General features: G+C 39.8%; 1 protein-coding gene across 1 annotated transcript; it reads left to right on the top strand.

Annotated features, from left to right (window-relative positions):
* Positions 1-1,266: 1,266 nt before the first annotated feature.
* On the top strand, positions 1,267-26,214 carry IZUMO2 (IZUMO family member 2). Its single transcript, XM_026712157.2, has 7 exons — positions 1,267-1,501; positions 7,059-7,133; positions 12,972-13,058; positions 14,867-14,887; positions 17,376-17,456; positions 25,779-25,902; positions 26,047-26,214. The coding sequence occupies exons 1-7, from the start codon at positions 1,267-1,269 to the stop codon at positions 26,087-26,089; spliced, it is 666 nt and encodes a 221-aa protein (XP_026567942.1). The 3' UTR covers positions 26,090-26,214.
* The last annotated feature ends 12 nt before the right edge of the window (positions 26,215-26,226 follow it).

The raw sequence follows: 26,226 nt of genomic DNA, 5'->3' as shown, positions 1-26,226 counted from the left end.
TGTTAAGATTCTAAGCAGTTTGACCGGTTGTTAGAAGAAATTACTGGCCTAATCCTGTAAGGCAGGCAGGAAGGAAACATTCTGGTGTTGCTTACAGAAACTGCCTCTCTGTTAACCCTTATCACATTCTTGGCAGGACTAGACTTCCTGTCTCAGGAACTTATTTCTCTGGAATTTTTTTCCCCTCCTTTGCTGATACTTTGCTTGTGTGGAGTGACCATTCAAAGTTACAATGGCACTGAAAAAAGTGACTTATGACCATTTTTCACACTTACGACTGTTGCAGCATCCCCACAGTCATGAGAGGCCAGGCGAGGAGATGCGTGCCTCGATGTGAGTGATATTGAGTTGGCCACACCCAGCCAATAACATGACCAAGCCATGCCCACCTAGTCACATGACCCCCCCCCAGCCACGCCTACCAACTAAGCCATGCCCACAGAACCAGTTGTTAAAAAAATTGAATCCCACCCCGATGGGATCCCCTTTTGATCCCCTTCTAACAAGCAAAGTCAAAGATTCACCCAACAACCGTGTTACTAATTTAAGAACTGTAATGATTCATTTAATAAATGTGGCAAGAAAAGTCATAAAATTGGGCAAAACTCGTTTCACAAATTTCTCACTTGGCTACATAGGCTCAGTTGTGGTCTTAGGTTGAGGACCCTGTATTTGTTTAGCAACTATTCGAAGTTAAAATGTCACTGAAAAAAGTGACTTAACAACTGGTCCTCACCCTTACAACCACTGCAGCATCCCCATGGTTATGTGATCAAAGTTCAGGTACCTGGCGATGGGCATATATTCACGATAGTTGCAGCATCCCGAGGTCTCATGATCACCCCTTTGTTTCCTTCCTTTCCTTCTGACAAGCAACATCAATGGGAGAAGCTGGTTTTGCTTAAAGTCTATGTGATTTGCTGCACTATTTCACTTAATGACCATGGCATAAGAGGTTATGAAATTGGGGTTTGGCTCACTTAACAACCACCTTGGTTAGCAATGAAAATTCTGGTCCCAACTGTGGTGGTAAGTCAAGGACTATCCGTTTTGGCCAATTGCCCAAGCAAGGCTGAATCAACCTTGAGCCTGGTGGGATTGGAACTGCCAAATTGCAGGAAGCCGGCAGTCCTCAGAAATAACTTGCAGTACTGCACTTTAACCACTGCGCCACCGAGGCTCTTTATAATGTTCTGCTTATGCCATTCTGATGTCATGAGCAGCAGAACTTTGCAATCCTCTGGTACCTTTTGCTCACGTTCAGTCATGCCGCGACTAGGGTTTTCTTCACTGCTCTTCCTGGTATGGATTCCCACCAGAATCAGGGCCTGCTTACAATGTGACACAGAATTTAAGAGCAATATAGCTAAGCTCCGGACTGACGTTGTTCCAAAACAGATGCGGGACACTCGCTTGAAGGCACGGGCTGAAGCGCTACTCAGAGGCCTTGAAGGGGATTTTTTCCTGCATTATGCCACTAGCCAGTTTTCGGGATTGGCAGGTACAGCTCTGTAATCCTTTGCTTATGAGTTGGCCCTACCCTCTCAGCCTTTCTTCATTTAAAGTAAGTGTCCCACTTTAAGACTGGTGGACTTCAACTTCCAGAATTCCCCACCTGGCCATGCTGAATTCTGGAAGACGAAGTCCACAAGTCTTAAAGTTGCCAGGGTTGGACATCCCTGATTTAAAAGCTGTTTGAAGAACTTCCTATTATGTCCACCCAGTTCACCAGGATGGGAAGGCAGAGAATGTTGCAGGTTCTATCAATTAGAAATGTACATCTGCTGGGATCAAAAAAAGGGCCTTTTCAGTGGTGGCCCTTTCTCTATGGAACCTCATTCCCCCTACCCTGTTGCTTTTCTGAAAGGCAAAACATGGTTTTGTCAGCAGTTCTGGGGCCACAAATAGAGAGGGAGCTGATTAAATGCCAGTTTTGATTGTAATGTTGCTGCTATGGAGGTGGGGTGGGTTTTTTTTTAAATTAGATTTTTATTATATCTTTTATTTTTAAAAATTTTGTAAGCCGTCTAGCAGCACCTAGATGTAAGTAGGGCCCCCTATATATATATTTGTTAAATAAATAAATAAAACTAATGCAGAGCCCTTTTGCTTCTACACAGCAATGATTAAAATGTCTTTCTGTGCATGGATACGGTTTGCAGCTAGGAAAATAGTTCAGCTTCATCACCCTCTTTCAGCAGATTGTGAATTGCTTCATGAAATGTAGTACAGGGAGCTCACGGGGGGCTAGTGGCTAGTGGCATCACTGCTGATATACAGTATCTTCCTACCAACACAAGTAGTCCTCGACTTACAACAGTTCATTTAGTGACTGTCCAAGTTACAATGGTACCGAAAAAAGTGACCTATGACCATTTTTCACCCGTATAACCATTGCAGCATCCCTATGGTTATACAACCAAAATTCAGACTTCATGGCAACTTACTCATATTTATGACGATTGCAGTGTCCTGAGGTCAGGTGATCCCCTTTTGCGAACTTCTGACAAGGAAAGTCAATGAAGAAGCCAGATTCACTAAACGACCGCCTTACTAAGTTAGCAACTGCAATGATTCATTTAACGACTGTGGCAAGAACAGTCGTAAAATGGGACAAAACTCACTTGTCTTGTTTAACAACATAAATTTTGGGGCTCAATTGTGGTTGTAAGTTGAGGACTACCTGTATTATCTTAAAAACAGTAACACTGCTAGGACTGAACTCCAAATTTCCACTTCTATCATCACATCTTCATCTTTCTTTTCTGTTTTTTATTTTTTTCCCATCCCACCCCTTCTAAAAATAAGATCAGGCTCAGGAGTAGAGGAAGTTGAAAACAAGATTTCATTCATTCATGATGCTGAATTTGGCAGTTTCTGCCCGTGGGACTATAAATCTGTACCTAGTGACTCATCCCTGGAAACACAGCTAGTACACGAACTACATTTCCCAGGATACCTTAACTACATTTACCATGATGCATTCCCTTAAGGGGACAGCTCCCAATTACTATACCAATTCCCATTAACTATAACTGGAGGGACAGCACAGGGACTATAAATCCGCACCTAGTGACTCATCCCTGGAAACATAGCTAGTTAGAAGAATTGTTTCTAAATATCAATATTAAATTAATATTTTTATTCAATATATAATTTTTTCCTGAATGGTCTTATTTCTCCTAGACAGCATCACTGCAAGAATCTTCCCCCATTAAAAAAAAAATCTGTCATTATGTCAGTATTTCAGAGTCACCTCTCCCTCCATCTCTCTCTTTCTCTTATAATATCTTTATAAAGTTTCGACTATATTAAAATACAAATTAACATAAATAGAAAAGAAAGGAATGACAAAACCCATGAAAAGTGCCAAAAGGAAAAATGCATTGAACAAATAAAACAAACTTTCTTTGTTCCAGAGATATTAACAATATTAGAAACTGGGAGACAGTGCTCTAATTTTGCCTTAGGCATGAAAGACAGCTGGGTGACTTTGGGCCAGTCATTAGGTCTCAGCCTAGCCCACCTCACAGGGTTGTTGTTGTGGGGAAAATAGGTGGAAGAAAGAGTATTATATATATTTGCTACATTGAGTTACTTATAAAATAATAAAGGTGGGTAAATATCTAATTAATAAATATATAAATACAACCACCTCTCTTAACTTTAAAGGAGTCAACTCTCTTACAGATCGTTTAAAAATTGCTACACTATATTGAACTAATCTTTACTACAACCAAGGAACAGAGAGAGATAATATAACTGAAAACAGCTAAGGAATAATTAAATAAAGGTAGAATAATACAGGCAATTATGATGGTGGATATAAAAAGTATGTTAAAATTGCCAGAAACAGTTCATCAATTTTCACAGCAGCTGCTGCACAGTATTTAGCTACAACCTGAGTTAGAAACTATTTACAATTTGAAAAAAAAAAAGGATGCAATATCATCCTTTTATAAGCAATATCAGATCTTCCAGGGCACTGATGTAAAAGAGGAAGGATGTAGGTATTACAAATATCTCTACAGGTGTGTCAATAAAATAACACATGTTGGATTGTTTGCAGGCTCTAGTTTATTTATTGTTCTATTTCTGCCCACCAAAATTGATACACTCTTGGCAGCAGCATCAAAATCCAATAAAATATCCATGGGAGGGAAAAATCAAAAGGAAACAAAGAATATGCAATAGCATTCCTCATTCAGAGTTTTTTTTGAAAAAGCATCAGGCACAGCCAGTTCCTTGGTCTCCAACTTGGTGTGTCTATGCAACACAACAATTCCCCCCCACCCCCCTACAAATAATTACTACTGGATGGGAGCTCTGCTGAGTCAATTGTGTTGAAATCCGTGGGATGAATAAGTGAATCATGGCCATATCCCCAGGGCCTAAAGTATCTTCACAGACAACTTTTCCTCCCTTAATGAAACCCAGCCTTTGCTGTGATGACAGATGGAAATGGAATCATTAAGTCCTTCTCTGTTTTATGGCTACTGATTTTTTATGGGAAGGAAAACAGACAGGTAGGTCTTGGCAAATCATGGCTTAGGGTCAAGGCAAATTGGAAGGGGCTTGGACTAGAAGATCTCCAAGGTCCCTTCCACCCTATAGTCAGGTGCAAAGAATCACGACTACTCAGAAAGTTGCAGATGTAGAAGATTTATTCAAGCCTATATGGAAGAATGTAGTCAACTAACAGCACTAAATTGGAGCTAGATAAGGGTCAACAGAATTCATGGGCTGGACTTGGATCTTTTATGGCAATGCAATAAACTCATGACACATTTAATTCTGCCTCCCTATCTCTGCCTTTTTTTTTCTCCTACATTTATGACTCTATGGAAGCAGGAGGTAAAGCTGTGGCTGGGGGACATTCTTGTGGTGCTCTAAGTAACATAAAGAAAATTTTGCTTATCCTGTTGGAAGGCATCAGTCACAAACATGATTCTGATGCCACAAATATGTGCAGTAATTCTGTATGAACGAGGCCAGACTATTTTGCTCAGAACCCCAAATTTGGCTCAAGGAAAATAGGAGGAGGAGGAAGTATTATGTATGTTCACCTCCTTGAGTTATTCATAAAGTAATCAAGGTAAGAAAAAAATCTATTAGATAACAATAGAAAAAGGAGAGACATAGAAATGGGAATATATGAGGACAGGGAACATACATTGATAGAACTGGGAGTTAAGGTGGACTAATGTTCACACCAGAAACTTCATTGAAAGAATGCGGTTTTTAAATGGCCTGTTTGGTCTAGTGGTTAAGGCACTGATCTAGAAAGCAGATAGCTTGAATTCAAATCCTGCTTTAGCCATGAAAGCCAGCTGGGTGATCTTGGGCCAGTTACTTATTGCATAGGGTTTTTTTAAAATAGTTTTTTTAAAAAAACATACACATACTAAATATAAAAACATAAAACCATCTTCCATTTTATATACATACAGTGTGTCAGTTGGTTACAAATCTTTTGTGCTATATTTTGTAGTCATTACAGTTTATATCAATTTTCATATTGTCAAACTAACATATGCTTATATATTTATCAGTTATTAAGCATCCATGACTAAATTATTTATTCCATCATTTTATATGAGATATTCCAAATTTTATCTTAAAATTTATGTTATACTTTCAACCAATGGTTATATATGTCTATATTATGTCTTATATCAATCTATTAAATTTCTATCAAGAATTATCTAGTCTATTACATTACCATGTCTTTTTGTCCAACCATTGATAAAACAAATCCCATATCATATAAAATTGTTTATCTTCTTGTTCTCTTAATTTCAAATGTCAATTTACACATTTCAGCACACTGCGTGGGGTTGTTATGGGGAAAGTGTGTTTGATATGTTCACTGACTTGAATGATTTGTAAAAGTAATCAATTTTAGTTGGGATATAAATACATAAATAAATAAATAGGAAGCTGTACAGTGGTGGGATTCAAAAATTTTTACTACTGGTTCTGTGGGTGTGGCTTGGTGAACGTGGCAGGGGAAGGATACTGCAAAATCTCCAGTCAGAGGTGGTGGCATTTGCCAGTTCTCTGAACTTCTCAAAAATTCTGCTACCAGCTCTCCAGAACTGATCAGAACTTGCTGAATAACCGTATATTGCAGTGAAGCTGTATCCCATATCATATAAAATTGTCTATCTTCTTGTTCTCTAATTTCAAATGTCAATTTACTCATTTCAGCACACTGCATGGGGTTGTTATGGGGAAAGTGTTAAGCTGTATACTGAAGCTGTATATTGCAGTGAGTAAGAAAATTGTATACTTTCACATGATAAAATCAGTTTTAAGCTGTACAGGAATGATAGGAAAAATTCTTTTTTTCCCAGCCTCACTCAGGAGCCCTTCTAAATGTACTATCAAACTTGAGGAGGTGATAGGGAATATATATGTAATTGTTATACCATTTTCCACTGCTCTGAGGAGAGAAATGCAAACACTGTGAAGGGTTCACAATCTGAGACTGCAAACACTGCATAAATACAGATAAATAATTTGGGGATTTACAATATTTTTTACTCAAGAGAATTATTCATAAAAGGGAGGTGAATAATTAATTTCATATGCTTTAAAGTATTTAATTTGTCTGTTTAAATTTTATTTAATATATTTTTTATTTTATTTTTTTAATGTTTAAATTTTACTTTATTTTAATATTTAATTAATTTAGATTTAATTTGAATGTTTAATTAATTTAAATTTAATTTAATTTTAATTAAATGCATTGCTCAGTTAAATTAAATTTAGAATGTTTTGCACTGCATGCAGAAATGTGTGTGACTTTGGCCTAAGAAACTTGTGTATCTCTGCTATGATCTTAAAAAAACAACATCCCTGAAAATCCTAGGTATTTTCATGCCCTTTGTATTTACTCCACCCAAAGCTAAGCCTTACTTTTTCCTCCCCAAAGTTTCCTCCACCACTAAAGTATGACCCACCTCTGAGTTATACTGTACCATAACTTTTAAAAACATATTTTAAAATCAAAATATTTTTTTCCATCTGTTTTGACTGCCTCTTATTCTTCCCAGTTAAAGCGATGGTTGATGCCTTGTTGCAAGAGGTGAAGGTCACAACAGAAAAATTGCTTCTAACCAAATCTACAGGTGAGAACCCCAGCAGTATTTACACATATTTCCCCATCATTGCTCTATCCATTATCTACATGTCTGTCTATCATCTCTATCAGGCATATCAAACTCACGTCATCACAGCAGTATCACGTAATGTATCAGGACTTTTTTCCCCTTTGCTAAACTGGGCGTGATCGGCTGGGTGTGGCGTGGTGGTCATGTGACCAGCTGGGCATGGCTTGATGGTCACATGACCGGTTGGGTATGGCTTGGTAGTCATGTGATTGCCTGGGTGTGGCTTAGTGGTCATGTGACCAGCTGGGCGTGGCCAACTCAATATCCCTTCTTTGCCCTAATGACCGTTTTAAGTATAAAATATATATATATACCAAAGCAAAAGGTAGTTTATTATTTTATGTCTTTAATGCTTAAATAGCAAAAAGGTACACAAAACTAGTTTTTGTTACAACAAAGTTTTAAAATATTAACCAAAAACTTTATGTTAAAATATTAACATAAAACTTTAAAAAAAACAATAAAACTGTTATTTAAAGTATTGCAAAATTGCTTTTTTATTGGCATCCTCACTTACAGTTTTCTTTTGTTTGACATGAGCATCATCAGCTGTGTGATGTGCTCATAACTGGGTCCCATTCTTGCAGAGGTAGGCCAATTAGATTGATAGTAGGTTCGTTACATTCAGAGGTGGTATTCAGTAGGTTCTGACCAGTTCTGGAGAACCAGTAGCGGAAATTTTGAGTACTTCAGAGAACTAGCAAATACCACCTCTGACTGGTCCCGCCTCCATCTATTCTCTGCCTCCTGAGTCCCCAGCTGATTGGCTGGGTCTACTTTTGTTGTCCTGCACAGGAGAACAGAGCTGGAAAGCAGGTTAGTGGGATGAGGAGGAAATGGGGATTTTATGGTATCCTTCCTCTGGAGTGGGGTGGGAATGCAGATTTTATAGTATCTTTCCCTTGCCACACCCACCAAGCCACACCATGCTCACCAAGCCACACCCACAGAACTGGTAGTAAAAAAATTTGAATCCTACCACTAGTTACATTGGAAACCATTAGGCGACTTTTGCTCTCTGAACATATAATGTTCATTTGTGAGAAATCCCTTTCTGCTTCTGCTGAACTGACTGCAATTGTCCTGACAATATATCTAGCCTTTTTAATGCTGCCAGGAATTGCATATTTCTCCAAATCTTTTAACACATTTTCTATGAAATTGTGATAATCATTCATATTAATTTCATATTGGAAAATTTCACCAAATGCAACCAATTGTTTTTCAGCTGTTTTCCAAGGAACCACCACTTCAATGTTCTAGTAATCTGGCTCCAAATAATTGAGAACTTTTAATTTATCAGTGCCTTAAAATTGGCTAGCTATTTTAAAATGTTCGCAATCCATCAATCTTTTCTTCAAATTAGTTACAATGCTTTCTAAAAGTCTTTCATGAGGAAGTCCACAAATCGATGATTTTATACAACATTTATATTTTTAAAGGTTTCTGAAGTAATTAATCCATCAACCTTTTTTTCATATGCACCCCTTTCCTTTGTAAGCATTTCAAATGATTTAATTGATCTTACCACAATTTTTTCAGTTGTTATAATCAGGGGTGGGATTCAAAATTTTTAACAACCGGTTCTTTGGGCATGGCTTAGGTGGTGGGCGTGGCTTGGTGGTCATGTGACTGGGTGGATATGGCTTGATGGTCATGTTATTGGCTGGGTGTGGCCAGCTCAATATCACTCACATCGAGGCATGCATCTCCTTGCCCAGCCTTTCATGACTGTGGGGATGCTGCAACAGTCGTAAATGTGAAAAATGGTCATGTCACTTTTTTCAGTGCCATTATAACTTTAAATGGTCACTCCACACAAACAAAGTACCAGCAAAAGAGGGGGGAAAAAACTCCAGAGACGTTCCTGAGACAGGAAGTCTAGTCCTGCCAAGAATGTAATAAGGGTTAACGGAGAGGCAGTTTCTGTAAGCAACACTAGAATGCTTCCTTCCTGCCTTCCTTACAGGATTAGGCCAGTAATTTCTTCTAACAACCGGTTCTCCGAACTGATTAGAATGTCAAGAACCGGTTCTAGCGAATAGGTGCGAACTGGTAGAATCCCACCCCTGGTTATAATGTCTATATTTCTCACTTGCAGTGCATTAGAAAGAAGAGATATTTCAGTTAGGATATCAATCATAGCCAAATCAGTGAGAAAATATGTATTTTCAAGATGGGCACCATACCTGAGTATTATTTATTTGAACAAAAAAACTGATGTGCCACTAAATAAGCATACCACACAGCTAGGATTGACCTTAAAGTACAGGCAGTCCATCTTGGTCCCAAAACTCTACCAATTTTATAATTTCAATCTCAAGTTATTTGGAAATTTTTTTAAGTTCAGTTAGGTTCTTATTGGATTGATGGAAAATAGACTATATCTTATCAATAAAGATTTGAAAATGATTTACTTGCTTTATTTCCCTAATAAAATCATCTGAAACAAGTTGGAGATGATGGTTTAAGCAGTGCCATATTATGATATTTAGAATGTCTTTGGCTATCCTAGTGCTTACCTCATATTTTCTCTGAAGCATAACACTGGCACCATTGGAGCAAAATCCTATTAAATGTTTCTTTTGATAGTTCTTATGAAACCCAACGTTATTCAAACTTTCCATAACTGAACAATATATTGTCTCTGAGTCTTGTTTTTCCAATTCTACTGGTTCAAGGAAAATTGTTGGTGAGAAAACTGGATCCTCAACTTTTAAGTACAGTATAAGAACTGGTTTGGAAGATATTGTTGAGGCTTCATCAATGATCCAACAGATTTTGCAAGTTTTTTCAATAATTTTGAGGCTTTGTCAATGATCAAACAGATTTTGTGAGTTTTTTCCAATAATTTTAATAAATAAATGTTTCCTAATGTCTTTTGCAATGAAATCTACTATTGCAACTGCAGTTTTACATGAATGCAATCCTATTCTCAGATCTAAACCATTTTTAATTTGCAATTCTATAAGAACTTCTATATCTGAAAATGGTCTGCACATTTGTGCCAGACTGTACACTGTAGTAAACACTCTACACATATTACCCAGATATTTTTCAGTCATCTTATCCAGTCCTTTACTTATTACATCCTGCTCACATTGCTTTAACTGCTGTGTGCAAATGTTGTGAGCTTTAGATGAGAAATGCTCTTTCATTTTTTTTCTAAGAGATGCTTGCTGCACCTTTTACTCTTCCCCGATGGCTCAATTTAGAAATTTTTCCATTCCTTTGCTGCATGAACACCTTTTATTGAAACCTAAAATCTTTTGCAATACTTGCAATCTAACTTTTTCTGGGAAACTTCCAGTCCATCATATTTTTCCTTAAAATTGTTGTACTGCTGCAATGTCCAGCAGTCAGGAAGGTTTCTTTCAATGTCTGACTCAGTTCTTTCAGTACTTGATGTGCTGCTTCTTTCCCCAGGTTGCAGTGTAGATCAGGGGTCTCCAACCTTAGCAACTTTAAGACTTGTAGACTTCAACTCCCAGAATTTCTCTGTCAGCAAAACTGGTTGAGGAATTCTGGGAGTTGAAGTCCACAAGTCTTGCCAAGTTTGGAGACCCCTGGTGTAGATGATGTGCGACTGCTTTCCCCAGGTTGCAGTGTACCTGATGTGCTGCTTTCCCCAGACTCCACGGTTGTGGTTGTGACTCTTTTGGATCTCCTTTTGTTTTTTTACTGAAGAAAGCAGTCAAACTCATTTGCCTTTTCATCCTGGTAAGGTCCTACAAAAAAACCAATACAACAATATAGTGGTTTGGACTCGATTATTGTTGTAAGTTCAGGGGTGAAGGCAGTGGCAAGCGAAGAAAGTGGGTGAGGAGCAGAGACCAGTAATATTCAGTTATTTTTAAGAGTGCCTAACACTATAGCTAGTTAGTGTTTAAAAGATGTTATGGAAGAGGAACAAGTTTCACCAGACAAGACTGAGACGGAGCTGAAAGTGGATTTGAAAATGACAGTCTATAAAAAAGATGTTATACTGTGCATATAAAAGAATGGGTGATATTTTCATAATTACAATTAATTAATTGAAAAATAAACACTTAAAATGGAATTACAATTAAACCAAGGGAGCTTGTTATTTTGTGCCAGTAGTGGCACAAAAATCTTTCCTAGCCAAGACTACTTACCTGGACCAACAGTCCCTAATGGAATGCTCTCTCTATAGCCGAGAGAGAGAGAGAAGCCAGGGGAAGCCATGTTTAGTCACCTAAGCTTTTTAGATTTTGCATCTTAAAAATGCTGAAGCTTTTTACAGCCTTATACAGATGTATATAGTACAAAAAAGATATAGTACAAAATCATCTAAGAAGTCAGATTAAGAATGAAATTTATAGGCACATTCACAGATCAATACTGAATTCTTTTTCGGAAATTTATTCTTCAGTTTAAAAAACTGGAATATAGGAAGTAGGTTCAGTATTGGACTCTGCTTGTACTCAACTCAAGTAGCTATTCAAGAGAATGTAGTGTCAAGGTTAGAAAAATGGTAAAGCAACATATAGATTTAAATTTTAAAACCAGAAATATTTTTGTTGGTACTCACATAAATAAAGGAAATACAATACATATTTCATTTTACACGTGTTAACAGCGGCTAGAATTATGTTTACACAACAGTAGAAATACGAAGAGATCCCTATAGATGAAAATGAAATTTTAAAAATATTACAATGTGCAGAAATGGACAGATAGAGCTATATGAGAAATTAGGCGAAGAACGATCATTGCTATGTATGAATTAAATACAAAGAGGGTTGATAATTATAAACATTTTAAATAATTTTTAGTATATGTTTTGTTTTTATTAATCATAAAACAAAACAGATACTAAAAACATAGATAAATACAGAAATACATTTTTTTACACTACTACTATTATTGTTACATGTTGACACTTATGCTTTTCCTTCCCTATCAACATGTAACAATAATAGTAAAATAATGTTTATTTATGTATGTATTTATTTTTAGTATTAGTTTTGTTTTTATGAATAATAAAAAAACCCATATACTAAATAAATAAATAGTAACTTACCAAAAAATAGGCAGGCAAGTTGGCTGGCCAGCTATGTCGGGGTCCACTCAGTCCTAGTCTGCAGAACTTGCTGTAGTGAGGGCGACTGGGTGGCCCAGGAGTTGGCACTTGACCAGGGCTGGCGGCGATGGCGACCGGGGCTTGCAGAGCCCTCACTTACCCAGATCAGGCAGGGTGGCAGAAGGCAGGCAGTGATGGCTGGCTGGCTGGCTGCTGCTGCAGAAAGCGATGTTGGCAGGCAGGAAAATGCAGGCAGCGCTGTCACGCACATGCACTATAAGGAGTGACTGGGCATGGCAGGGCGACGGGGGAGAATGCAGTCAGCGATGTCGTGCATGCACATGATGTCGCGCATGAGCAATAAGGACTGACTAGGCCAGGAGGGGAGTGGTGGGTGGAGAGGGGCGGAGCCAGCCAGGGGCCCGATTTACTGGTTCTCCGAACTACAGAGAATCGTAACAGCCAGTTCTACTGAACTGGTCCTAACCAATAGAATATCACCCCTAATCTATCATCTATCTGATTGTCCATCATCATTTCTATGTCTGTCTGTCTGTCTGTCTGTCTATCTATCTATCTATCTATCTATCTATCTATCTATCTATCTATCTATCTATCTATCTGATATATCCATCTATCCATCTATCATCTGTCTGTCTGTCTATCATCTGTCTATCTGTCAATACTCTATATCTACCATCTATCTTCCAGTCTTTCCCCTCTAAAAAAGGAAATTCTTGGTGTTTTTGCAGATGAGGATCTGCTGGAAAATTTGGTGGAATTCCGGAGAAAGACAACCATGAAACTCAAAAAAGCCTTAAAGAAGCACCAGATAGAAGGTTTTGGATCTTTCCTGATTTCTGGTCACTTGCTTTAGGAATTCTTTTTCTAATCTGAAAATCTTGTTTGTCCTTTCTTTTGTTATTTCATAATACTGGTAAAAGATATGGATGTATATATGCATAATTATAAAAGGCAATAAAATGATCCACAGAGCATCTATGCAAACCCTTTAATCAGAGGAATAGTATGTGTGTGCTATTTATATACACATATATATTTATATATACATATATAAAACTTGTTTTTATATATATAAGAAAACATATATTTGTTTTCTTAAACACGCACACACACACGCGCACATATATTTGTTTTCTTAAGTTTTCGCGGGTATTTATATGTATGGTATTGAGCTTTGTTCGGGTATTTTCTCACGTCATTATATTTGTGCTTTTAAAGTTGTAGCAACGTTTCGGCAGAATCTCATCTGCCATCATCAGGCTTCTGTATTGTGTTCATCTCTGAGTCAGACTTTCAAAGCCGTTTCTATATGTATGTTTTCTTAAGTTTTCGCGGGTATCTATATGTATGGTATTCAGCTTTGTTTGGGTATTTTCCCACGTCATTATAGTTGTGCTTTTAAAGTTGTAGTGACGTTTCGGCAGAATCTCATCATACAGAAAGAAGCCTGATGATGGCAGATGAGATTCTGCCGAAACGTCACTACAACTTTAAAAGCACAACTATAATGACATGGGAAAATACCCGAACAAAGCTGAATACCATACATACATACATACATACATACATACATACATACATAAAATCAAGTTTTAGCAACTAAAATGACTAGAACAGGGCTAATGGAAGGAAAGAATATAGGTACTGAAAAACATATTTTTTAATTGTTCTAGAATTTGTGGGCGATGTGTAGAAATTAATAAATGAGGCTACATTTGTTCATATTATTTTAATTTTTAAACCACCCAGCATTGGTGGGACCTGGGCAGCATAAAAAATTAATAAATCATTATTATTATGTCATTGAAGTAGAAAAAATATTGACACAATATAGCATTAACATATGGAATAAACTGTCCCTAGACATTGCAGTGAACATAATTCCTAATTATACTTTTAAAAAACGGTTTGTAATATTTATCCTGGACAGTGCCTTTCAGAGCTTCTATGAGGCTGTTGTCGATCTGAATATTCTCACCGAAAAAAATTTTCTGGACAACTTTAAGGCACATAGGAATATTTAAATGAAAGTTTTCAAACATACAGGTAGTCCTTGACTTACAACCACAATCAGCCCAACATTTCTGTTGTTAAGCAAGATAGTTATTAAATGAGTTTTGCGCCATTTTATGACTTTTCTTGCCACAGTTGTTAAGTGAATAATTACAGTTGTTAAGTTAGTAACATGATTGTTAAGTGAATCTGGCTCCTCCATTTATTTTGCTAGGCAGAAGCAAAAGGTGATCACATGGTCCCAGGATATGGCAACTGTCATAAATACATGCCAGTTGCCAAGCATCTGAATTTTGACCACATGATCACGGGGATGCTGCAGTGGGTTGTAAGCATAAAAAATGGTCATGTGAGCTTTTTTCAGTGCCATTGTAACTTTGAACAGTTACTAAACGAAAGGTTGTAGGTCAAGGACTACCTGTACAAACTATTTTTCATAGTTACACAGATTGAAAAGTTATAAAAGGTTCATAATTTGGTTCTGCAGAACTGTAACATTTGATGCTGCAACTGAAGGGAATGTGGGAACAATTTGGATGTGAAGAAAAATCTACAGAGGATGTATCATTCGAGGCATGGGCATTCATTTTTGGAATCTCTTTCCTTGTAGGTTGTGATGAAAAAATATGTGGTAAGTTGCTCAGTTTTAAGTGGGTGGGTGGAACAAGAATTTGCCGGATAAAAGCTTGCGTGATTGAATAATGAGGAGAGGATGTGGCTTGGGAGAAGCTCAGGGGTGGCCCCTAGGGGATTAAGGAAAAAAACAGAAGTGTGCAGGAAATTATCTTGAACACATGTGGATCAAATAGTGACAAACCACAACAGAACAGCAAAAGGAAGAAAGAATTGCTGGAGGGTAATGGAGGCAGGGGAGCCAATCCATATGAGCTAGATTAGCTTTTCCTAACTTTAGATGTGGAACTTCTAGAAATCTCAGACTACATGGTTAATATTTTTCGTTATGGTCACAAAACAAAATACCAGGTTGGAGAAGATTGAACAAGGTGGAGAATTGACCCAAGGCGATATCTAGGTGTCCACCCTATTAGATGAGGTAGACCAGGGAATCAAGAGCCGTGGTGACGCAGTGGTTAGATTCAGGGGTGGGATACAAATTTTTTAACAACCAGTTCTGTGGGCGTGGCTTAGATGGTGGGTGTAGCTTGGTAGTCATGTGACTGGGTGGACATGGCTTAGTGGTCATGTTATTGGCTGGACGTGGCCAACTCAACATCACTCACATCGAGGCAAGCATCTCCTCACCCTGGCCTCTCATGACTGTGGGGATGCTGCAACAGTCATAAGTGTGAAAAATGGTCATAAGTCACTTTTTTCAGTGCCATTGTAACTTTAAATGGTCACTCCACACAAGCAAAGTATCAGCAAAGGAGGGGGGAAAAATTCCAGAGAAGTTCCTGAGACAGGAAGTCTAGTCCTGCCAAGAATTAACAGAGAGGCAGTTTCTGTAAGCAACACCAGAATGTTTCCTTCCTGCCTTCCTTACAGGATTAGGCCAGTAATTTCTTCTAACAATCGGTTCTCCGAACTGCTTAGAATGTTAACAACCGGTTCTACCGAATAGGTGCAAACTGGTAGAATCCCACCCCTGGTTAGAATGCAATACTGCAGGCTAACACTGCTGACTGCCACTGTTCAATCCTGACCGACTCAACATTGACTCAGCCTTCCATCCTTGCAAGGCTGATAAAATGAGGACCCAGATTGTTGGGGGGAATATGCTGACTCTGTAAACTTCTTAGAGAGGGCTTAAAGCACTGTGAAGCAGTATATAAGTCTAAGTGCAACTGTTATTGCTAGTTCCTCAGGAAAATTAAAACTACTTTTATTGAGATTGACTACAATAACAGAAACTTGCAAGTCTGTCCTTATATTTCATTGAAATATGGACATATCTGCTGATACCACTTCTGAATGTTATCTCATTTTTCAAGATTCTTTTAAAGAAATATAGCACCTTTGCCTAGGTAATTATTCTTCTATTTATCTGTCAAAGTCCTCATCCTTACGTTCTTATATTATGTCTAGCCAAGGATTTAATCTAAAGAAATATCCATCAAAAGAGGCAATTCAGACCAAGGTCTAGGGTGGCACATTTGGGAAAGGAACTAAATTATAGGGGTACAAATAGTCTTCAATTTATGACCACTTGCTTAGCGACTATTCAAAGTGATAACAGACATACCCTGAGGCCACTTACAAGTTAGTTCTGAAGTTCCAACGGTTGAGCCACTTCCATGATCAGATGATGGAATCCCAGGTGCTTGGCGACATAGCCACATTATTGCTGTTTGCAGTGTTTCCTGGTCATGTGACCACATTTTTTTAGTTTTCCAAAAGCCAGCACATACTTTCGTTTTTAGCATCACGCCCATAACGAACCATAGCAGCAGTTTGTTTTATGACTGCAGTGTTTGCTTTAGACCGCCACAAAAGAGGTCATAAAATTGCAACTGTCACAACTTACAACCTTGACGGAAAGGCTCCCAGATTCATTACATGTTGAAACTTTGGGGTATATCTTTTTCTCACCCTGATTTATTCATTGGAATGTTGCTGCAGAGAATATTCTGCAGGACAGAACATCTGGATGAGGGGATGATTTAATTACCTTTTTTTAGAAAAATACGCCCAAATACCAAAAAAATCCAATTAAGAACAAACCAAACCATAAACAAACAAAAAAAGATGTACAAATAACAGACAATACTAAGCAAAACATACAAAAGGAAAAAAATATGAGCACTCTTGGCATATTGTCTGTATATCAAATATTAAAAGAAAGGGGGAAAATTGTTCAAAGATTAAAAAAACAACAACCAGAACTTCAATCTCACAATTGCAGCTGCCTCTTTGATCGTTGGACTCCATCCTGTGAATACCCTTGCTATTTTTATAATAGCAAGTTCAGAGTCCTGGCTGAATTTGTTTCATTTACTTTGGGCCTGGCTGGGACCATTTATTGTCTTGAGCTGCTCGCATGTGTTGCATGAATTGGGGTTGGAGCAGGTAGGTTATCTTGTGCTCGTCATTCCTTGTGTGGCGATTTTAAAAAGTTAATTTCTCACACTTTCCTTCTCTATCCTCCAATACCCTTGCAGGATCACTGACATATGAAGTAATTAATTGCAAAAGATGCCTACCAGCAAGAGCGTATTGCTTGTCACTAAGTCAGTGCTTTGGTAAGTAAAGTTGGAATTTAAGATAGTCCTCATTTCCCAACTGCAATTTGGACAGCAGCTTCACTAGGTGAAGCAGTCGTAAAGTGAAATGCCACATGAACATGCTGACTTACGTCAGCCGCAGTGATTGACCAAATCACTCAGGGTTATTAAGTGCAATGTCACATGACTGAACATCACATGACTGAGACTCACAACTCCTGCAGGTTTCCCCATTGACTTTGCTGGTTGGAAGCCAGCTGTGAACATCATCTGCAGATGTTTCAGAGAATGACCGAAAAATGGGATTTGGTTCAAAGCCTGTTTGTGTGTTGCTTTGATCAGCAGAGGGCAGCACTTACAATTGTTTTGGGGACATAACCAGACTGCCATTTTAAACTACTTTACAATTGCATGTGATAGCAAAACAGTATGCCAGCATAAATTTCCCTGCCCTCACTGACAAGGTCTATTCTGCTTCAGTAATTAATTTGCTGAGTTGTATTAATTATTTTAATGTGGAAGCCAATTCAGTAAAATAATTGGTGGATTCCCTTTTCTTTGTTTCCCCTTGCACAGTTTCATCTCTGATAGCAATTGCTCTCCTTAATGCATAGTGGAATGGAGTTGGGCTAGTGCAGATTGTTGCTTATAAAGTAACTGGTCAAGTCACCTCTCAAATAGTCTAACTAACAAGTCACAACTGAGAAATACTCTGTGCCTGTTACTTGGGCTGCTTCTGAACACGAGTCTAGCACTTTTCTGAAGGAGCCCTAAACCCATGGCCAAAAGTAGCCTGACAGATCACAGATGCTTAGGAGAAGGAGTGGAGGAGGGCAAAGTGGGAGAGAACAATCAATAAAGAGCAAACCCTGTCATTTAGTGGTATTGAGCAAAAGGAGGATCAGGCCTAAAGAACCAAGAACGCATGGAGTTACTTCTGAGTAGTTTCATTATTGTTATTCACCTACAGACAGAATCTTGCCAGACTAAAGCAACTATCTGCTAATTATAGATAGACTCGGTGAACTGCTAGGGAGTTGCCCTTTTCCTGGTGCCAGACATTCCCAGTGTTATATATTTGCATACTTACCTATGATGGGTTGGTCTGTGGTGGCAGGAGATTTGAAGAGCTGTCACTGGCCAAAAGCCGCGAGCAGCTGGCTATAAAAAAGGCTGCCGCAGTTTCTCCGTGTTCAGATTCTAGAAGGAAATAAAGTAATCAAAAGGTCAACTGTGGCTTGAATCTCCTTTGCCACGACGCAACACTGGCAGCGAAGGTGGGATACTGAGACAAAGGAGCCCAGTTGAGCATGTGGCAATGAGGACCGAGCGAGATGAAATGGCCGGGAACAACTCACCACCCGCACCATTCAACCCGACAATCGAGGAATGGGAATTGTATGTCGACCGATTCCTCATGTTCCTAGAAGGGAACGACCTCCACGAAATACCCGAGAATAGAAAGAGAGACGTTTTCCTCACCCATTGTGGTCCCGCAGTATTCAAAATGGCAAAGGCATTAGCGGCACCCACTGATGTAAAGACGATGGCGTGGACGGACTTAGAGAAATTACTGCAAGCCCACTACACACCAACCATTTCATGCCTCATCAAAAGACATGAGTTATCTGCGTGATCAAAAGGAAGACAAGAGTATTGGAGATTTTGTTGCAGCACTAAGAGACATTGGTGGAGCATGCAAATTTCTAAACATGGATGAAGCCATGAGGGATTGCATGGTCCTCGGATTAAAGGACCGTACATTACAGGGTCGATTACTAACAAGACCTAAGATAACACTGAAAGAGGCAATAGAAGAAGCCACAGCAGCTGAAGCCACACAGAAATCGACAGCCACAATGCGACAAATGAATAAAATACCAAAGGAAACCAAAAAAGCCACTGATCAAACGCACAATAAGACACCAGAGGAAACTCAAAAACTTACCACAAGGAGATCGAATTCCTATCAGAAGATGAAGAGGAAGAAGAAGAGGTAAATCAACTCCGGTCGGAAAAAGGTAGAAGGGAGAGAAATGAAAGAAGGTCAGAATTTTGTTGTGCTGGGTGTGGAGGAAACCATCCACGTTCCGAATGCTGTTTCTTTGATGCTATTTGCAGATATTGTGAACGGCAGGGACACATAGCTAGGGCATGCCAAACTAAAAATAAACATGGCCCTAGACAAAGATGGAATACCACCACCACCACCCCGAGAGAGGGAAAAGCAATTAGGGAGCCTTTGGAGTCAAGAAAACATAAACAAGCGATGGAAGGAAGCAAATAGAAAAGAGGAAATACATCAAGCAATAACCATTGGGCACTCAAACTCAATCAATGCAAAAAAGGTACATGTGCAAGTCACCATAGAAGGCCAGCCATGCAAGATGGAGGTGGACTCAGGCTCGTATTTATCAATGGTATCGTGGGATACCCTAAAAGGACTAATACCTGATATAAACAAGGGAGAGCTCGAAACACAAAAACTCACACTAAAGGACTACCAGGGAAACAGAATTCCTGTAGTAGGTACCGGAGATTTCAAAGTTGAATTCAAAAAACACACTATAGTCCTCCCATTAACAATAGTCGACCGGGATCGACCCAGCCTATTGGGACTCGAATGGTTTGCACCATTAGGAATCAAAGTAACAGGAATAAACAGTATTACTGAGACAGACTGGGAAGAGGACCTGATGAAAGAATTCCAGGACGTCTTCAACGGAGAACTGGGCAAGTACCAAGGGTCCCCTATCGCATTTAATTTAAATCCAAATATAGCCCCTATAAGACTAAAGGTGAGGAGAGTCCCTTTCATGTTAAAACCAAAAATTGATGAACAATTAAATAAACTTATTGCACAGGGGGTCTTAGAACCAATAGACCACGCAAGGTGGGAAACCCCAATTGTTACCCCTATTAAACCAGATGGGTCAATACATATCTGCGGGGACTACAAAGCAACCCTTAACCATGCACTACAGCAAAGCGCATACCCAGTTCCGGTGGTACAGCACCTATTACATTCTATAGGGGAGGTAAAATTTTTGCAAAATTGGACCTTGCGCAAGCCTACCAACAATTACCAGTTGACCCAGAAACAGCAGAAGCACAAACAATTGTGACACACAGGGGGGCATTCAAATGCAACAGACTGCAATTCAGGATTAGCGTGACCCCAGGGGTATTCCAGAGTTTAATGGAACACCTGTTGCAAGGAATAAAGAGGGTGGTACCATACTTTGATGATGTATTAGTATCAGCCAAGGACAAAAAACAACTGAAAGACCGCCTAAGGGAGGTCTTAAAAAGTTTAAAGAGACAGGACTTAAAGTAAAAAAACAGAAGTGCCAATTAGCCATCGACAAAGTCAAGTTCCTGGGATACCTCATAGACAAAGAAGGGATCCACCCCACTGAAAAAAAAAATCAGAGCAATAAAGGAAGCTCCCAGACCCAAAAATAAAACAGACTTGCAAGCCTTCTTCGGACTTATTAATTTTTACAATGTATTCTTGCCACAGAAAGCAATGATAGCGGAACCACTGCGCAGGTTGCTTAATAAGAAAGCTACCTGGACCTGGGGGAGACGAGAAGAAATAGCATTCCAGGAAATAAAAAACTTACTTACATCAGACTGTGTGCTAATACAATACAGCGAGACCCTTCCACTAACATTAACATGCGATGCATCACCATTCGGCATAGGTGCCATACTCAGCCACATATTACCCGATGGAAGAGAAGCACCTATCACATTCTATTCAAAAACTCTATCTAAACCGGAGCGGAATTAAAGCCAACTTGACAGAGAGGCATTGGCCGCAATAACAGGAATAAAACATTTCCACGAGTATGGCAGACCTTTTTCACTTGTCACAGACCATAAACCTCTCCTAGGAATCCTCGCAGGAAACAAAGCTACACCTAACATACTGTCACCGCGGATGACGAGGTGGTCGGAATTCCTAGCTGCCTATAACTACAACTTGATCTACCGACTAGGAAAGAACATAACACACACTGACGCCCTGAGCCGTTCCCCCCTACCCAACTTAGAAGATGATCCTGCACCAACCACATCAACCCTTCAAGTCGAGACATTGGCAAACCTGCCCATAACAGCAACAGACATTGCAATGGACAGAAACCTGGCGCGGATTTTAAATTGGGTAGGTAAAGGGTGGCCAGAGACTGCTAGCGATGAGATTGCTAAACCGTTTCAAAATAGACAAATGGAACTATCAATCTTAAAGGGTTATATACTATGGGGGAATAGGGTGGTCATACCGAATATATTAAGGAAACGAAATACTTGAATTATTACATGAGGGTCACCCGGGTATTGTCAGAATGAAACCCCTGGCTAGGAGTTATGTAGGGTGGCCATGGATGGATAAAGACATAGGAGACTGGGTAGCAATGAGCAAACGATGCCAAGAATCTAGATCTACACCCCCTTCTGCACCTATACATGAATGGAAACACCTAGGGGACCATGGTCTAGAATACACATTGATTTTTCAGGACCAACTAAACGACACACATTCTTAATAGTTGTAGATGCTTACTCAAATTGGCTAAAGGTAAGCATCATGCACTCAGCCACAACAGAAGCTGTTATTAAACAACTAAGGAAACTTTTTACGACACATGGATTGCCGGATTTAGTTGTATCCGAAAACGGACCACAATTCATGGCAATAACATTCAAAGGGTTCCTGGCAGAATAAGGAATAAGGCATGCACTAACAGCACTGGGACATCCGGCTACGAACAGACGGGGAGAATGCATGGTCCGTTACACAAAGGAAACACTACACAAATTGGGACCTGGAGATATACAAGAAAAAATAGACAAACTACTAAGCATACAACACATGACACCCAACACCACAACAAATAAAAGACCAGCAGAATTATTAATGGGAAGGAAACTAAGATCAAACCTAGACAGATTACACCCCACATATAGCCCAGAAAAGCCAGCAGACTCCTCCAGTAAGTGCCGCACATTCAAAACAGGGGACCTAGTATATGCAAAGAACCTCACGGGGGAACCATTGTGAATACTGGCAAAAAATCCCCCAAATAACGGGGCTCATACAGGGTCATACAGGGTAGACACAGAGGACGGGAGGAACTGGAGGAGACACATAAACCAAATCAGGTTGAGAACCACACTGAGAAACACAAACAATCAAGAAGAAGAAGGAGACCCCTCAGATACAAACAGAAGGGGAGGGGGAGACCCTCCACAAACCTCTAGCAAAAACAACCCAACCAGAGAGGGGGGGAGACCCCTCAAACACAAACAAAAGGGGAGGGGGAGACCCTCCACAAGTAAAAGAATTGACAAAACAAACCCTAACAACTGCACAACAACCAATACTAACATTAGCCTCGATCGGAAGTCGCAAACACGAACCTGAACCCATAGAAGAAGAAAACAACTTGGGGAGACTGGAGCAGGCTTCAAAGAACCATCAGGAAGCCACTCCTGGCAGGAGCGGCTGAGCCGACTCAACCAGCCAGGAAAGGCCTGGCGGGAGCAGAATGACCGACTCTACCTTCCAGGAGGTTCCACGGGAAAGGACGGGAGAAACAGCAACCCCGTCCAAACAAGTCAGAGATGAACTCACGATTGAGTTGTGCAGGTCCAGTTGGAACCATAAGAGCCTACCTACATGACTACGTCATATAGGCGGGACCCAGATTGGTTAGACTGGACCACATGGGGAGGGCTGTTGTATATTTGCATACTTACCTATGATGGGTTGGTCCGTGGCGGCGGAAGATTTGAAGACCCGTCATTGGCCACAAGCCGCAAGCAGCTGGCTATAAAAGGCTGCCACGGTTTCTCCGTGTTTCTAGAAGGAAATAAAGTAATCAAAAGGTCAACTGGGGCTCGAGTCTCCTTTGCCGCGACGCAACACCCAGCTCCTCTGTTTCTTTCCTCTCTGTAAAGGAGCCCCCCCTTCCTGCAACTACATTCCATCATATGGAGTAACAGAATTCAGGTGTAGTTGGGGAGTAGGCAAAATGGCATATACAAAGGGGCATTCTCCTCCATCAAAATCCCTTGATGGCAGAAGCTGCAAACACCCGTGATTACTTCTTCTTGATAGAACTAACAACATGCTGCATATCTGGCAAACTTTGGATCTTATTCCTGGTTGAAATTTACTTTCTGAGTAGCTCAGCTATCACTAATCTTCACTAGTCTTGTTTTTGAAACACAGGCCTTGTGCGTTTTCAAAACAATACCAAACTCCTGTATGTCAAGAGCCTATGTAAGATCCATTGAGCTCTAGAAGGTTCCAGGCAGCATAATAAGGGCAAATACCTCTGTGGAAGCCAAGTGTGGTTATTTCAGACAGCCCAAGGCAAAGTCATTTCAGGTGGGTCGTTTCAGGGAGAGAGGCGCTCTAATAGCCTAAAGTTGGTAACTGGTGGAATTTCCAGGTAGGCTGGAGGGAGGAGTTAAGAAGGGATTGAGTTTGGAGTCACTGCACTGCAGGAAGTGGCACAAGTTTGGTCTTCTCCAGAATCCTTGAGGCTTTATTTAACTGTTCCCAAGGGAATGCAATCATTTTGGCAAACTTTTTGTAGCATAGTTGACTAGCAATAAAATTCTTCAGAAATGGTTCTGGTTGCTTTCGCCTAATACTAACAGGACCTGGGACATTTCCATATCATCAGTGAAGCACAGCTGGCTGATGAATTCTGGGAGTTGAAGTTCACTAGTCTTAAAGTTGCCAAGGTTGGAGACCCCTGTACTAGATCATTTCTATCGCAGGAATTGTAATTTAATTGTATTAATTGCAAAACTATATTTTTAAAATTGGAGCATCTAACTTGGAGCAACTATAAACTTCACCATAGCATCAAAGCAGTTTCATGCAGACACAGTATAAAAAAGGATTAACAGGGCACAATGATGCTCTACTTAGAAGCAGATAAGAGGTCAGAAAGATTTTTAAACATTTGAAGATTTATAATGTAAAATATAATTTTGTTTCACACAGTTATTGTTGGAAGAGGGGTTTTGAGGCACCCTAATATATCTGACCACGTTAAAAGATTGCAGTTCTTCAGGTCTGAACAAACTACTTTATTATGCTTTCTGATGTTCAAAGGATTTTATACCACAGTATATTACCTGATAATATTACACCTCAATCCTGCAAGAGGGGCACTATTATTCCCATGTTGGAGTAACAAACTCAGAACCTTTCTGATGTTGTTGAACTCCTATTACCAGCACTGCTTACAATATTTCATTTAGTAACCATTAGAAGTTACAACGCTACTTATGACAATTTTTCACATTTGACTGTTGGGGCATCCCCATGGTTATGTGACCAAAATTCAGGTGTTTGGCAACTGAGTCCTATTTATGGCAGTTTCAATATCCTGCCAATTATGTGATCACTTTTTGCAAACTTCTGACAAGCAAAGTCAATGTGGAAGACAGCAGGGGTGGAATTCAACCGGTGTTACTACCAGTTCGGTCAGAGTGCTATGCGTGTGTATAAAACAATTGCAAAAAAACATCAGCTTTGCTACCTGGACAGCTGGCAGGTGCTGCGCACAGGTGTGTAGCACTTGGCAAGCCTCTTTTTTCCTGCTTTTTCAACCTCAGCTGTGCCGCACAAAGCAGCTGAGGTTGAAAAAGCAGGAAATAAAGGACAGGTAAGAGAGCGGGCATGTGGGTGGGCCAAACAACAGCAAACACAGAACTGGTTCCGTGTCTGCTGCTCTTCAGAGCTACTGGTTCTATAGAGCTGGGCAGAACTGGTAGCTTTCCCCCCTCCCCGGAAGACAGATTCACTTAACACCCATATTACTAACAACTAACATTCGTTTAACAACTGTGGCAAGAAAGGTCATAACATGGGCCAAAATCCATTTAACAACTGTCTTGCTTAGCAACAGAAATTTTGGGCTCAATTGTGGTCCTAAGTTAAGGGCTACTTGTGTGTACCTGATATAATTCTGCCACATTTGAATGAGGCCCAGATTATCTAATTATTTCCTACAGGTACCCATCCAATTCAGGTCAGAAGATCCTCTTTTGTTGCAGGCCTCCTGTCTCGCTTGCTTATTATTTAGATTAGCCTTTGTGTCTTGACACAAGTTTCTTTTTTCTGGAACGATGCACTTTTGCAGGAATCTCTGCCTTCCATTTTGGAAGCATGAGGAGCTCTGAAGGAATTTTAAAAAAGCTCTGAAGGAAGAAATAAATGAGGATTGCTTGGAATAGAAGTTTAGCCCGCCTGGGAAGGAGAAGTGGCTGCACTTTGCTGTTTGAACCCAAATCCGGTTTCTTTATCTTTAGTTGATAACCAAGACCGCCTGGCCCTTCGCTTCGGGGAACCGTTGGTGGACCCAGACATCGCTCGAACTGGAGTTGCCATTGTCCTGTGTATGGGCGGAGTGTTATTCCTGGTAATCATGGGCGCGTAAGTATTGCAAACAGCCTGCCAGTCCCCTTAGAAAGCAATTTTTGGTTTAAAGGTTTAAAATTTTCTTCCATAGCAAAGGTGATACAAACAACTACACCTCATGAAGATTTTTGAGAGACATTAATTCTGCCTTCCTCCTAGGATTATTGTGTACTGGAGAAGTCAGCTGTATCGGTATGTTTAGGTGTGATCTACCCCTTCCTCACTCCTGTGACATCTGCTGACTGAGATTCACTTAGACCTTCGGAGTGTCAAGCCTGACCAGCCCATCACAATCTTCAAGACACCTTTACTCACAGATTGGTATTTTGTCTTCTGATC

Source organism: Pseudonaja textilis, chromosome Z, assembly GCF_049901715.1.
Source record: "Pseudonaja textilis isolate UNSWEBS1 chromosome Z, rPseTex1.2, whole genome shotgun sequence".
Lineage (NCBI taxonomy): Eukaryota > Metazoa > Chordata > Lepidosauria > Squamata > Elapidae > Pseudonaja > Pseudonaja textilis.
This window is presented reverse-complemented; position numbering and strand designations above follow the sequence as displayed.